This window comes from Passer montanus, unplaced genomic scaffold (assembly GCF_014805655.1).
Source record: "Passer montanus isolate IOZ18808 unplaced genomic scaffold, ASM1480565v1 scaffold7, whole genome shotgun sequence".
Taxonomy (NCBI): Eukaryota; Metazoa; Chordata; class Aves; order Passeriformes; family Passeridae; genus Passer; species Passer montanus.
Window position 1 is genome coordinate 2,712,776 of NW_024372147.1, and position 12,228 is coordinate 2,725,003.

General features: G+C 37.3%; 1 protein-coding gene across 10 annotated transcripts in view; it reads left to right on the forward strand.

Moving 5' to 3' along the window:
* Positions 1 to 11,661, forward strand: part of GOLM1 (golgi membrane protein 1) — a 35,727-nt gene extending 24,066 nt beyond the window's left edge. For 9 of the 10 annotated variants that reach the window (XM_039729569.1, XM_039729578.1, XM_039729573.1 and 6 more), the window contains 5 exons: positions 1,228 to 1,354; positions 5,254 to 5,383; positions 6,582 to 6,869; positions 8,855 to 8,968; positions 9,283 to 11,661. In XM_039729569.1, the coding sequence (XP_039585503.1) occupies positions 1,228 to 1,354; positions 5,254 to 5,383; positions 6,582 to 6,869; positions 8,855 to 8,968; positions 9,283 to 9,344 (721 nt within the window). In that variant the 3' untranslated portion in view covers positions 9,345 to 11,661. The remainder of the gene's footprint in view (positions 1 to 1,227; positions 1,355 to 5,253; positions 5,384 to 6,581; positions 6,870 to 8,854; positions 8,969 to 9,282) is intronic. The other variant, XR_005629868.1, reaches the window with a different exon arrangement.
* The last annotated feature ends 567 nt before the right edge of the window (positions 11,662 to 12,228 follow it).

Genomic DNA, 12,228 nt, shown 5'->3' on the forward strand with positions numbered 1-12,228 from the left:
TGCAGAAAGATGCGTTTGCAAGGTCTGTAGCTGATTGTATATGTAAAAACTGGAAGTACCTTTGAGTGGAAAAACAAAGGAGAGAGAGAAAGGAGAAAGGGTTTAAAATCCCATCAAACTTCTTTGTTGCTAGAAAATGTCATCTCCAGCCAAGAGCTTGCTCTTCGTTGAGCAGGCTCGCGAGGGCTGTGGATACTGACATTGATAGTGATTTTTTTCATCCATATTTTCCCCTAGTGTGACACATTTGTTATTGGGACCCACTCAAACTGCTGTTCCTTTTCATAGTGGAGTCAGAGCATACTTGGGGTCATATGATGATTAGTTTATAAGACTTGTCTGTGTGTATTATGGGGTAATGGTTGTCTTGGTTTGTTGTTCACTAGGTCATGTTCTTCCTCTGATATAAACTGAAAGCTATAAAACAGCTAGGGAAGAGAGTGGGAGAGAAAGGATTATCTTGCCCTGACTGTAGCCACTTGCCTTGAGAAACAGATTGACAAAACTCCTGGGCTTTGCACAGGATCCCCAGCACATCCACAGAAGGGGAGAACACTGCCCTGGCAGCTTTAGGAGAAACACTGCTGCAAACAGCAGACCTTACCTAGGAGTTAGGGAGCTGTGAGGGCAAGACAGGCTGCATGGATGCAGACGGAAGACTGCTGTCACAAAAGTTGAGATCCTAATGGTGCTGTGTAACTATTAAAAGTATGTAAAATATATTCCTTCTGGAACTTACTGAACTCCATTTCTGTAACATGTTTTTTTGCATCTTGCAGCACTGCACTTTGCTGAACAGTAGATTACATCTGTTTCCTATTTCAACTGCTACTTTCTGTTTTGTCTTTCTGGCTAAAACCAAAATATTAATTTCTGTAATCATACTAGAAATGCTTCAAAGATCACAATTGATTTTAAGTTACCTGGACTTAAGTGGTTAGCAAAGACACAATGGAAAAATCATGTAGCTTGTCAGACAAAAGTATTTTAAATTAATTTCTTCCTATAGAACTTGCCTGCACTATGAATTTGTCCTTAGGACTTAGGTCAATGCCTCATATTTTCCTAGTGACTTCTCAAATGTAAAACCAGGTAGTAGAGTTAAGGCAGTAATAAAACATAAAGAAAAAAATAGATATATCAAGAAAAAAAATTAGATAATTGTACAAAATTACACTATAGAAGAGTCTAGATTAGATTTAATTGTCTTGTTTGTGTTTTTTTCAGCTCACAGTGCATCAGTCAGATGAAAGAATTAAAAGAACAATGTGAAGAAAGGATAGATGAGCTTAGAAAAAAGAGTAGAGATGTACCACAAATCAAAGAAAACAAAGACTTCACTGGAGATAGCCAGGTATGGTTTGGATAATTTCTTGAAAATACTTTTTTTGTAATTCTTAAGTGTTTCTTTACCTTTCTGTTGTCTCCTGTTAGCATTACTCCATCTCATTAAATTTTTCACTACTTCAGCATTTGTTTAATGTTTCTGATCTGTGGGAAATAGGGTAATTTCAAGGACAGAACAAGGAGATGTCCTGTAGGAGATTCTAAATCACTGTGTCTCTGAGATGGGCAGAATTTGAGAGGTGATGCCAGAAGTGGTGTGGGTTTAAGGAATATTTACACAATTGAACTTTAGTTAACAATACCTTTTGACTTTGTTGAAGTAGTTAGTTGCTTTGTGTGTTAATAATGAGGATAAGCCGTGAATCACTTCAGAGAAGCAGCAAACCCTGAATATTGTAGTCCAAGGTTCATCACCTATAAATTTTTGCAGAAGTCCTTTATGTCAGCATTTTACTGTAGAAATAAAGGGATAATCAAATGTCTTAGCTGTTTAATGTCAGATATTCTGAGCCAAAGAATCAGAAATTCATTGCTGAACCTATTGAAGGCTCACTAGGGTAGGGCATGCTTGGCAAATAGGCTGGCTGCGTGTCAGCTGGCTTTTTCTCCTGGGTTGCAGAGGGTGGCAGAAAATCCTGTGAAAAGGTAATTTCAGTTCATCCTGTTGTCATGGCATGTGAATTATTGATGCTTCTTCATTGATGTGGGATTTGGTCAGGAATAGGATTTGATTGATTAAGCTTATATGGATGGCCCTGGAAAGAGCCAATCAGGCTCTTGTGTGAGAAGGCACCCAGTTTATTTCTGTATCAAAATAGCCCTTTCTTCAGGATCACTGAAGAAACAGAGGTTTCAGTAGTTAGATGTTTCACATGTGACTGCAGTGGGGCCTTTACCTGAGTGGCCTACTCTCATTACAAAGGCAGTGGAGGTTTAGTGGAATACACCCTTTTCTCTTTGGTTAGGAAAAGGCTAAATTTGATGGCTTCAGAAGTGGAAAGGGTAAGGCAGTGAGGAATGAATCTTGGATTTACAAAGAAGGGAAAAAGCGTGTGAGAAAACAGCTAAAACGTCTGCCCAGAGATTCCCATAGGTAATGGTTTCAGTCCTCTATGTAAAATGGGGGAGACAAAACTACTATAGTAGCAAAGTGACCTTTTATCCTGGGAACCTGCACTATGTGAGAGCTGCAACATGAATGAAGCATTAGAAACAGGAAGTGGTATCCAGTTATGCCTTAAAATAAAAGTTACAGCTCTTGTCAACAGTTTTTATAAACAGTATCGAATAAGTAGATAAAAAGTAAATAATAAATACATCATTGTAAATAAATAGAATCTGCATAATTTGGAGAGGATGTATTAATCAAATATATCTTGTTTAAGAAAGTTGACTTAGGAAAGACCCTAATAAAGAGATGGTCAACTTAATTTTTAGTGTGGCTTTGCAACAGGTTTTAATTACAATTACTTGCACTAGATTCCTTTTCTTTGTTTATTTGTGTATGTGTTTGTTGTATTTTTGAGGGTTTTTTACCACTTTCAGTTTGGAAGATAAATTATCTGAGAAGGAACTTGAGGAGTTTTACTGAAGCCCCTCCCTCTGCAGGACAATTTCAGTCTCCTGAACAAAAGCGTGTAGTTGGAGGCAATTTTTACTCAAAACAGATTATCTGTAAGGCAGGGCAGGTTATCTCTTATTCTTTTTATATATAAATAGGGTGGTCTCAAATGAGCTAACGGATAATATAGCTACTGCCTAAATAATTTCTGTCTGTTTGTGTTCCCTAGTATCTGTGGCAGTGTTTCTTTGGCAAAGCTGTAACTTTCTCAGTTATTTGCTTGCCCAAGAATTTCAACCTTTTGCTTTTATAAAAGCATACACAGTTATAGTTAGTGCAAGATGACGCTGAAAAATCTATGTATGCTTTTGTCCAGTGTTTTAAGCTGGAGTAATTCCTATTTTTAAGATGTATGTGCTTATGTAATAGAAAAATTTGTCTTAAAACAGAAAGAAAATGGAGTGTTGGTTGGTTAATAACTAAACAGCTTTACTTAGGGCTCTATAATTTGAAGAATTATGTATACTTCTTGGCTGAAGAAAATACAGTATGTTAAATTATGATCTTTTTATCCAACTACTTAAATTTTTAAAAAATCAGTATAAGCCTTTTGAATCTATTTGACATTAAGAATTACTTAGCTATAAATTTAAGGCAAGTAAAGGGATTTTGCATGTGTAATTAATAGGTAACTTTTTGCTGTTAAGTCCAGGCTCAGTATTTTTGCAGAAGAATTCATGCCCAACAAAAAGCGAAAAAAGGTCTTACGTTCAGTTTCTGATGACTTCTACTATAGAGAGTGATCTTAAGGAGCTAAAATATTTACATAACAGAACCATGTTTAAACACAGTGTTTTTGTTTTACTGATTGAAGGAAGATGGAGTTCTTCTGAATATCTTTACTGCACTAACCAAGCATTAATGCTAGATTAGTTGCTGATACTGGGCTTCATGGTGTTGACACAAAAAGATCTTGTTCTGCCTGGCTTTGGTGGAAATTAAATGCTTTTCAAAACAGCCAAGTAGTCATGCTGCAAATCTGGCTTTTTGGTAACTGACCTACTTCTGTCTGTGGTCATTTTTCCAAATGACTGAATGAACATTTGGCAACATAGTGTTTTACTGCCCTCTTTAGATAAATGGGAACCTACAGTCTTGACAGTACCAATGACAACTGGTAACAGAAAACAATAGTGTCAACTTTGAGACTTCCTGTACCATAAGATTGCCCAGTCATTCGTATGGTACCAGACACAAAGAGGTTTGTATCTCTGAATGTGCATATGCTTGCTCTTTTTCTGCATATTTGGCTTTTTTTTTTTAATGAAACAAAAAATAAAAATGCAACCAAAAAATCCCCACAGAACAAATGGGTTTCCTCTCAGTTCTTTCTCTTTGCTTGTTCTCGTAAATTCATCCACAAACAACTGAGCTCTGCTCTTTCCCCACTGGCCCTGGCTTTATACCCTCATTTAGTGTTTCTAAGATGACAGTGGGGAAAGAATAACTCCATATATCAGGGCAAGCAGGGTCTTGACTGCATGAGCAATGACCATAAACAGAACAGCCTGAGTGCCTCAAGGGGTACCATATGAACCATAGGCCTACATTAGGGGAAGCATGCCCATCCCATCTTCTCAAACCTCTTCTACCTTCACGCAACTCCAGAAACATGGAGGACATAGCCAGAGAATCACCATTCTCTACAGGCAGCTCCAGATTCCCCTCCTTGAGTATGGGCTTTCTTAATTTCACCTGTGTGAAAGCCCCTGGGTACATCCCTCAGTTCACTGACCATCTTTCATTTTCACCTGGAATTAATGGTGAATCGTAAGCTGAGTCCTGTGTCTCTTAAGAGGTATACTACAAACCTACCTTCCCAAATACTTAATTCACGTAGTCTGGGAGTAATTTATGGAGAGGTGATGACATGGCATTCCGGAGCTCCCTATTCCATATGCTACAGATGAGGGGATTCACTGACAGGGACAGTACCAAGCACAGGACTGCCAGCCACTAGATACTGAGATAGGGAGGAGATGGAAGCGGGTCTCAGGTAGGCAAATATGCCAACTCTGACATACAATATAACCAAGGACAGTAATCTCATCATTAGCTGCAGTTAAATAAGGTATGTTGAAATTCTGATGCTGTTACATAGAAACATTACTGCATATTCAGAATTGTACAGTACATCTATTACCAATAAAAATTTCAGTCCAAATATTTCTGAGTGTGTTGGGATTTTTTTCTCTGTGCAAAATTCTTACGTAAATTCTACTTCCCTTTCCAAATATAGGTGCAGTTATATAGACCAGTGCTTATCTGCTGCATTCACTTTACAGGTTGATACTCAACTGCCAGCCTTGAAGCAAACAGGGTTCAAGCAGGCTGACTTGGAACAGCAGAAAACCAATGAAGATGTTCCTAAAGCAGTACCTACAATAAGAAAGACAGACCTTATGCAGGCTAAAGGTGAGATGAAAATCCTTGTCTGACTAACAACTGGTTAAGAAAGGTTGTTTTCTGTAAACTGAACATTTAGGAACATTTTTGTACACCAAATAAAGATGAAAAAAGTGACACCAACAGTCTGAACATCAGTCAGGTTTCCAGCTGAAGGAAGACTTACTCAGATTTGTTGGTGCAGTTTTGTTGTAGTAGGTATGTTGCACACATCAGAAAATAGAAATATTCACAATTCTGGAGTCATCTTCCTCATTTAATATGGAGAAAATACCCAACTTTTGGAAGGAATAATTTTCAAGCATACTTAAAATTTACTTTCTTAGTAAGTTTGACATATTCAGCATGGTATCCCTCCTCCCTGTGGAATAGGTGAAAGTTAGGCTTACAACAAACACACATCCATACTTCCCATGTGTTGTCATTGAGCAAAATGCAAGTGAAAGAAATTATACAAATGGGTTTAGGTTAGTTAGCCTAATGGTTCCTTTTGGCACTAAACTTCAGAAACTATTAATTTGAATGAATGTAACCTTGTATGTCTGTTTTGCATAGGAGTGTATGTGATAGAAATTCAATTCTTAAATTTATTTACTCTTACATGCTATCTTAAATTACAATCTTGGGAGCATGCAACTCTCATTTTAGAGAGCTAGCAGCTGAAGACAGCATCTACATATAGTTTAGTTGAGAAATTTCGTGCATTTGTAAAATTAGAAATGCAGATACAGGTGAAAAGATATATGCTAATGTCAACTAAAAATTATAGTACTCTTGCACTTGAACAAGAACAGGCTTGGATACTTGCAAATCTGCCTGTGTGATGCTTTGTCCTGAGCTACTTTTTTGAACACCAAATCAATTTTATTGTTGATAATGAGATGTAACACACAGAAACCTAATGCCTATATAGGTCACCACAATTTCTATTTAAACTTCTCTATTTCTTGCCCAACCACACATTCCAAAATTTTAAGGAAGCATGAATCTGTTGACAGTAAATAAAATTCCCTTATTTAGCTGTTCCCAGTAGGAAAAACACAAGTTGTCTTATGTTTGGTATTTATCTTTGGTATTGGAAGATATTATTTCAGAGGAAACCAATCATTTAGTGAGAAATATAAAGCGTTCTTTATTAAAGGTTTTTAACTTGTGCCCCACTGGAAAGCATTTTTTTTTAACTCAGAATAATTTTTGTTGTTTTCAGAAAGGACAGACAGCCCAACTGACATGAGAAAACAGGACCCTGAGGCAGAAGAAGAGCAGCTTTCTAGTCAGTTGGAAAAACCTCAAGAGTCGCTCAAGGCTGCTACAGGTCACAAGGAGATGCTGCCTGTGTCAGAGAAGGACCCAAATCCACCTGAGGATGAGAAACATGTAGCTGGGCAAGATATGTCAGAGCCAGCAGCAGAGCAGGCTGCCAGTGAGGAAGTTGAGAGGGAACAGTTCCTAAATTACGATGATAAGCAGGATGACTTGCTCCCTGGGAAGGCCGGTTTGTAGCACGTCATGTATTGTTAAAAACAGTAACAAGATGAAAAGTAAAGAAATTAAAGTGTGGAATAGGGCATGATTTCTACAACAGTGGTGGAAGCTGGCCAGACTTAATACAAGTTTTCATAAAGGCCAATGTGATATGGAAGGTGTCAGTCCTGAGCAGTCACCTACAATCCATGAGTTAAAGATGGAGGCTTCTGATTGTGCAACACGAAGCTGCCAAGCTGAGTTCATCTGCATCACCATAACAGCCCTACTATCTCTCCAGTGGCTCTACAAAGTGTTGAGGGAAATTCACCCCAAAACTTTTTGGTATTGGGGCTTTAAAATAATGTGATGCATCTGAAAAGAATGAGATGTTAATCATCCAAAGCATTGATGAGTAGAGCACAGACGCATGGATGTTTTGCAGTTAGTCTTTTTACAGTGTCAGTGTGTGAATACTAGCTATTCGTATTTCAAAATTAGCTACCATGAGTAAAACTGGTGACTTGGACTTCAGATACCTGAAGTTTACTGTTGTGAGTCTTCAAAAACATGGATGAGATCTTGTAAAGGTGCCAGTTTCTGGCATGTGTCAAGTGACCCTGAGCTACACATCTCAACAGCACCAAGCAGCAGAGTATTGATACTGTGGCTAAATCTGACCAGTGTCTAGACATTGCACTGTCTTGAGGGATTTGGTATCAGTAGCCTAAAGTAATCAAAAGGCAGCCTTATGGCAGTCAGAGCAGGAATTGATGCCCACAAAATATGCTGTTTATGCTTTTCTAGTAAACGCATCCTTAGAATTTTAGGTTTCAGTGTTAATATTGTTGCTAACTTGGCAGGGATAAATAATCTCATCTGCATTGCTAAAGCAGTATTTTTCCAGCTAATCCTAAAAGATACTGGCCAGATCAGGCTATACCCCAAAGAGATGTAATTACAAGTTACCTAAACTGTTTTAATTTTCATGGAAGTAAATAGCAGAAAGAGTAGATTTTTAAAAAATCATCCAACAATTAGTGCAAGGAAAAATCTCTGCCATGCAGCCCATGAAAACTCACTTTCAAAGGCCTGCATTTCTGTGAGCTAAAAAGGCTAGGAGGATGTTCTTCAGGCTTTATTATTCAACCTTACTGCACAGGTTCCTTGTAGCCAAAGGAGCTTAAGGTAGAAAGACTTCTTCAGTAGTCCATGGCATCCTCTTTCAATAAGAGCTGCTTCTGAAATTTTTAGACATTTAGGTCCATAACTATAAAAATCTATTGCATGTGGTGGTCTGAACATGAATGACATATGGCTTAAAATTTTCAAGCCTCTTTGTTAGCTGCTTACTAACTGGAAGGTTTGTCTTAAGAACATTTAGAAGAGAAGCTGTGATCCATCTTAAGTGAGGTTTGCTTACACCTCTCTGCTGTTACCTTTTTTTCTGGTTGATTATTTGAAAAATAAGGACAATAGTTTGGCAATCAGAAATTTTACCATTTATGTCTGAGTCCTCTATATAAAGAAATCTGATAGTCAAGAAATGTTGATTGAGAGCAGTTAATGGCTGGGTGAAGGAAATCTTCTAGGAGAAAAGTACTTTTGTGACAACTTGGCACATCATTTAACACTTTTTACTATAGTTATAGCATTCTTCTTGCTGGACAAGCTAAAACAAGAAGGGGTTTTCAGCAATTACTTCAGGTTTTGCCCTTCCTTAGGCTGTCATTCAGTGTATTCTGAAATGATGCAATGCTCCTTCTTTATATTCATCAGAGTGCTAGCTGATTTTGCTATGCTTTCCAAATCCCAAAAGATTATCTTTTATCTACTTTGGCAGGATTTACAGCCAAAGTTGCTCTGAAAATTAACACTTCAAAGAAAAAATAATATAAAAACCTACTCAGAAGAGCAATTCATTCAGCAGCAACCTAATTCTGTGGAAGATGTTTACAGTCACTCTTCTTGTGTGCAGATGGTATAGCATAAAATGACTTTATTTTAATCTTCCAGACAAACAGGACCGTGAAGCAGTGAACCAGGACAAGGATGTCGATTACAATTCAGATGTGAATGAAGCTGAATCAGAAACTGACAAGCAAGCAGCACTTGCCGGGAGTGAAAATGGTAAAAAAGAAAAAAGCCAGTTTTAACCTAAATATGGTTAAAGTGTTAAGATCATATTTTGCATGGTATCCTGCAACAAGTGATACCTAGCTAATTTCTGTTTGTTTTTTGAACTTTCCCCCATGTTTGTAGTGTGATGTATTTTCTGCATCATTGAACCTACTCGTTAATTGATATCTGTAACTTTACTGTACTATATAGTATTTAATAGTCCTTACAAAATTTGTTTTCTAGATAGAACTTTCTATATGAAGAACTACTGCCTCTTAAGAGATTTCTGTACCTTTTCCTTTTCCTTTTTTTCCCCTCATTAGTTCAAAACCATGAAGATACAAAGAACCACTTACCTGACAATGGTGAAGGACGACAGAAGTGAACAAAGGAAGGTCATGATACAACTGAGTCACCTCTTCCTCCAAATGCAGTAATGATCCAAGCAAAACAAGAAAGTTTTGATTATCTTCTAAAGGCTTGACTAAGGGCCCAAATGAAGTAGTATTTTCTTGTGCAGTTTTAGTACTGTTGCAGTGAGGAAAACAAGTAAATCTCTGGAGGCTTGATTCAAAGCATTTTGGCCTCTGCAATGGCTTTCTCCTTCCTATCAATTATAAAATTGCAATCAGGTAGCAGTAAAATTAGTAACTTTGAAGTTGGCTACCTTGTACAGTCATACTTCTGTAAGCCTATGTGTGGATTGGTGGCAGATGATAAGTCCTCTGACAAGGATGGATCTCTCTGCTGAGCAATGCACAGTAGAGAAATCCCCAGCTTAGTTTTAAGAATTTAAGGGGCTGTGTTACTGTAACAGAACACAGGAAGGATGAAAACCAGTCCATGCTGCAGTCTACCCTTGTGCCTGTTCTGGCACTTTTTTACTGCAACACAGACTGAGAAAGCACAATTGTAGTCTTCAGATACTATGCAGAATGATATATGTACCTGGGCCTCTAAATTAAATTCCTACAGTACACTGGCAAGATGTGTTCTTAGCTTCAAAGTTTTTAAAAAAACCAAAACATTCAGACAATAGAAGCTTCTTGCTAAGAGATTAGCCAGGAAGATTTTTCTGAAAGCTTTGCTGGATTCCACAAGATCAGTACTACAGTTTGGCTTGGTTACCACTACCGGGCACAAGTGTAGCATAAAAATTCAAACTCATAAACTTTTCATGACAAAAGCCCTCTGAAATGCTGTCCTACAACTACCCTTTACTCCACCCAGACACTGTCTTTTGTGAAAACAGAAGAATGCAAATGCATTTTGTACAACAGTTGCTTTGTACAACAGCAATCTCAGCTGTTCAGCGTGACTAATCTTCTCTGCTGGATTTAAGGAGGTAACCAGATTGTGCGTATAGACGACAAGGCAGTGTCTTCCACAGGTGAAGCTTTAGTTGTTGTGAAGTTGTATGTTAATCACAATGTTAATCACAATCTTGTTAATGTTCTGCATTAACAAGATTGTGATTAACATTGTGATTAATGTTAATCTGTAACTTGTTCTGTAACTTGTTAAATGTAAACTAAAAACTATTTTACTTGCTGTGAGCTACAAAATGCCCTCTACTTACCACAAAGGCACCCTTTACTGCAGTCCAACCACCATGTATAACCAGCTGGTTTAAGAAATTTTTATATTTGTCTCTGCTCCCAAGACTGGCACCTGTGTTTAGAATATTGTGAGTATGAACCAACCTCTATTGAGACAGCACAGCAGACAGACAGCTGCCAACTTGCCAACCAGCATTCCATTTAAAAAAAAAACAAATTTGTCTTTGCTTTCTGTTAAAGCACGTCACTTTGTAACTCCTTTTGTGCTGTGTCATTCTTCAGTGTACTAGTTTACAGCTCCTGTACCTTAAGATGAAGCTAGTTCTTTTGGGTATGAAAGGAGTCATCAAATCAAAGTTAGAGTTTAAATCAAAAGATACTTGTTAAGCCTAAACACAGAAACAGTTCACTAACAGTTTTTCACCATTTAAGTAAGACCTAACTGCTCTGGGCTACTACAGTCAATACAGCAGGGAAAACATGCTTGTAAACAGGACAGAAGAGGAATGAGGAATGTCTTTTGACAAGTATGGGGAACTCAGGTTACTGGGATTTTTTTTTTTTTTGCAAGTAATGACATGTTTGAACATCAAAGTGTTTACCCATAATTTGGATGAAAATATTTACCCATTTTCTGAGCATTTTCCTAGGACTTAATCTGTAAACAATTATGCAGCTGAGATTTAAGTTGATCAGGAATTTAATATTGATTGTTAAAAAGCATATATTCTAACAGTAAAAAATAGACAGTGAAACACTATATTCAATTGAATGAATAGCTTTACCAGTATCAAGTTAAAAATTCCAAAGAATCAAACATTTAAGGGTAATTAATATATTGCCAGAGGATTATTTTAAAACTAGTTGTTTTGGCTGTGCGTCTGTACATCTTTGGGCTTCTCCTAGCCAACTGGATGTTGTCCTCCATAAGTATGACCACCTCTGTACAAAGCACACTTGCAGACCTCTGAGGGCAAAGGGTCTGAAAACATCCATAAGAGCAATGTTCAAAATGAAGGAATACAGTTTTATTCACAGTGACTCCAAGTGCTTCAATCTAATTTGAGCAGTAGATTTCTAGTAGGCAAGAGGCCTATATATCTAACGTACAGAATTTTAGAATTAAAAGAGATTAATTTGGAACTGTAGTGTACATAGTGTTGTCTCTCACTGAAGTTTTTTGTTGTGTGAGGCATTACTGCTTTTCCCTAATCATCTTGGTGTTATATTAGCACTTTGGTTTGGTTCTCTTTCCAACTAAACTTAATCCATTTTAGGTAAGCATTTAAAAGTAATCTTCTCTAGTGTACTGATGGTATTTTGTACAATTCATCCAGTTCTAATTGTAATGAAAAGGGGAAATATTATTATTACTATTTTCTTGGTTCCACAAATCACATGTGATTTGCTTTGTCCTTTACTTGCCGCTTGCTTTGGAGAAAAGGCTGTCCTTGAGCTACTGTCATGTAGTTCAGGATCTTTAAGATGGGAAAGATTTTGTGACTATTTACAAGAAGCCAGATGAATGTTCTGTGCCATTTTACCTCTACATATTCCAGGCTTTTTATTCTTCCTTTGGCAGCTATATGGAAGCATTCAAATATATTAATCATGATGATAAGCAAACATGTAATGTGATATACCATCTCCTTAGCAGAGAATTTGGGAAAAACATGTCTTCAGGACAGTACTTCTGCTTATTTCAGGAAG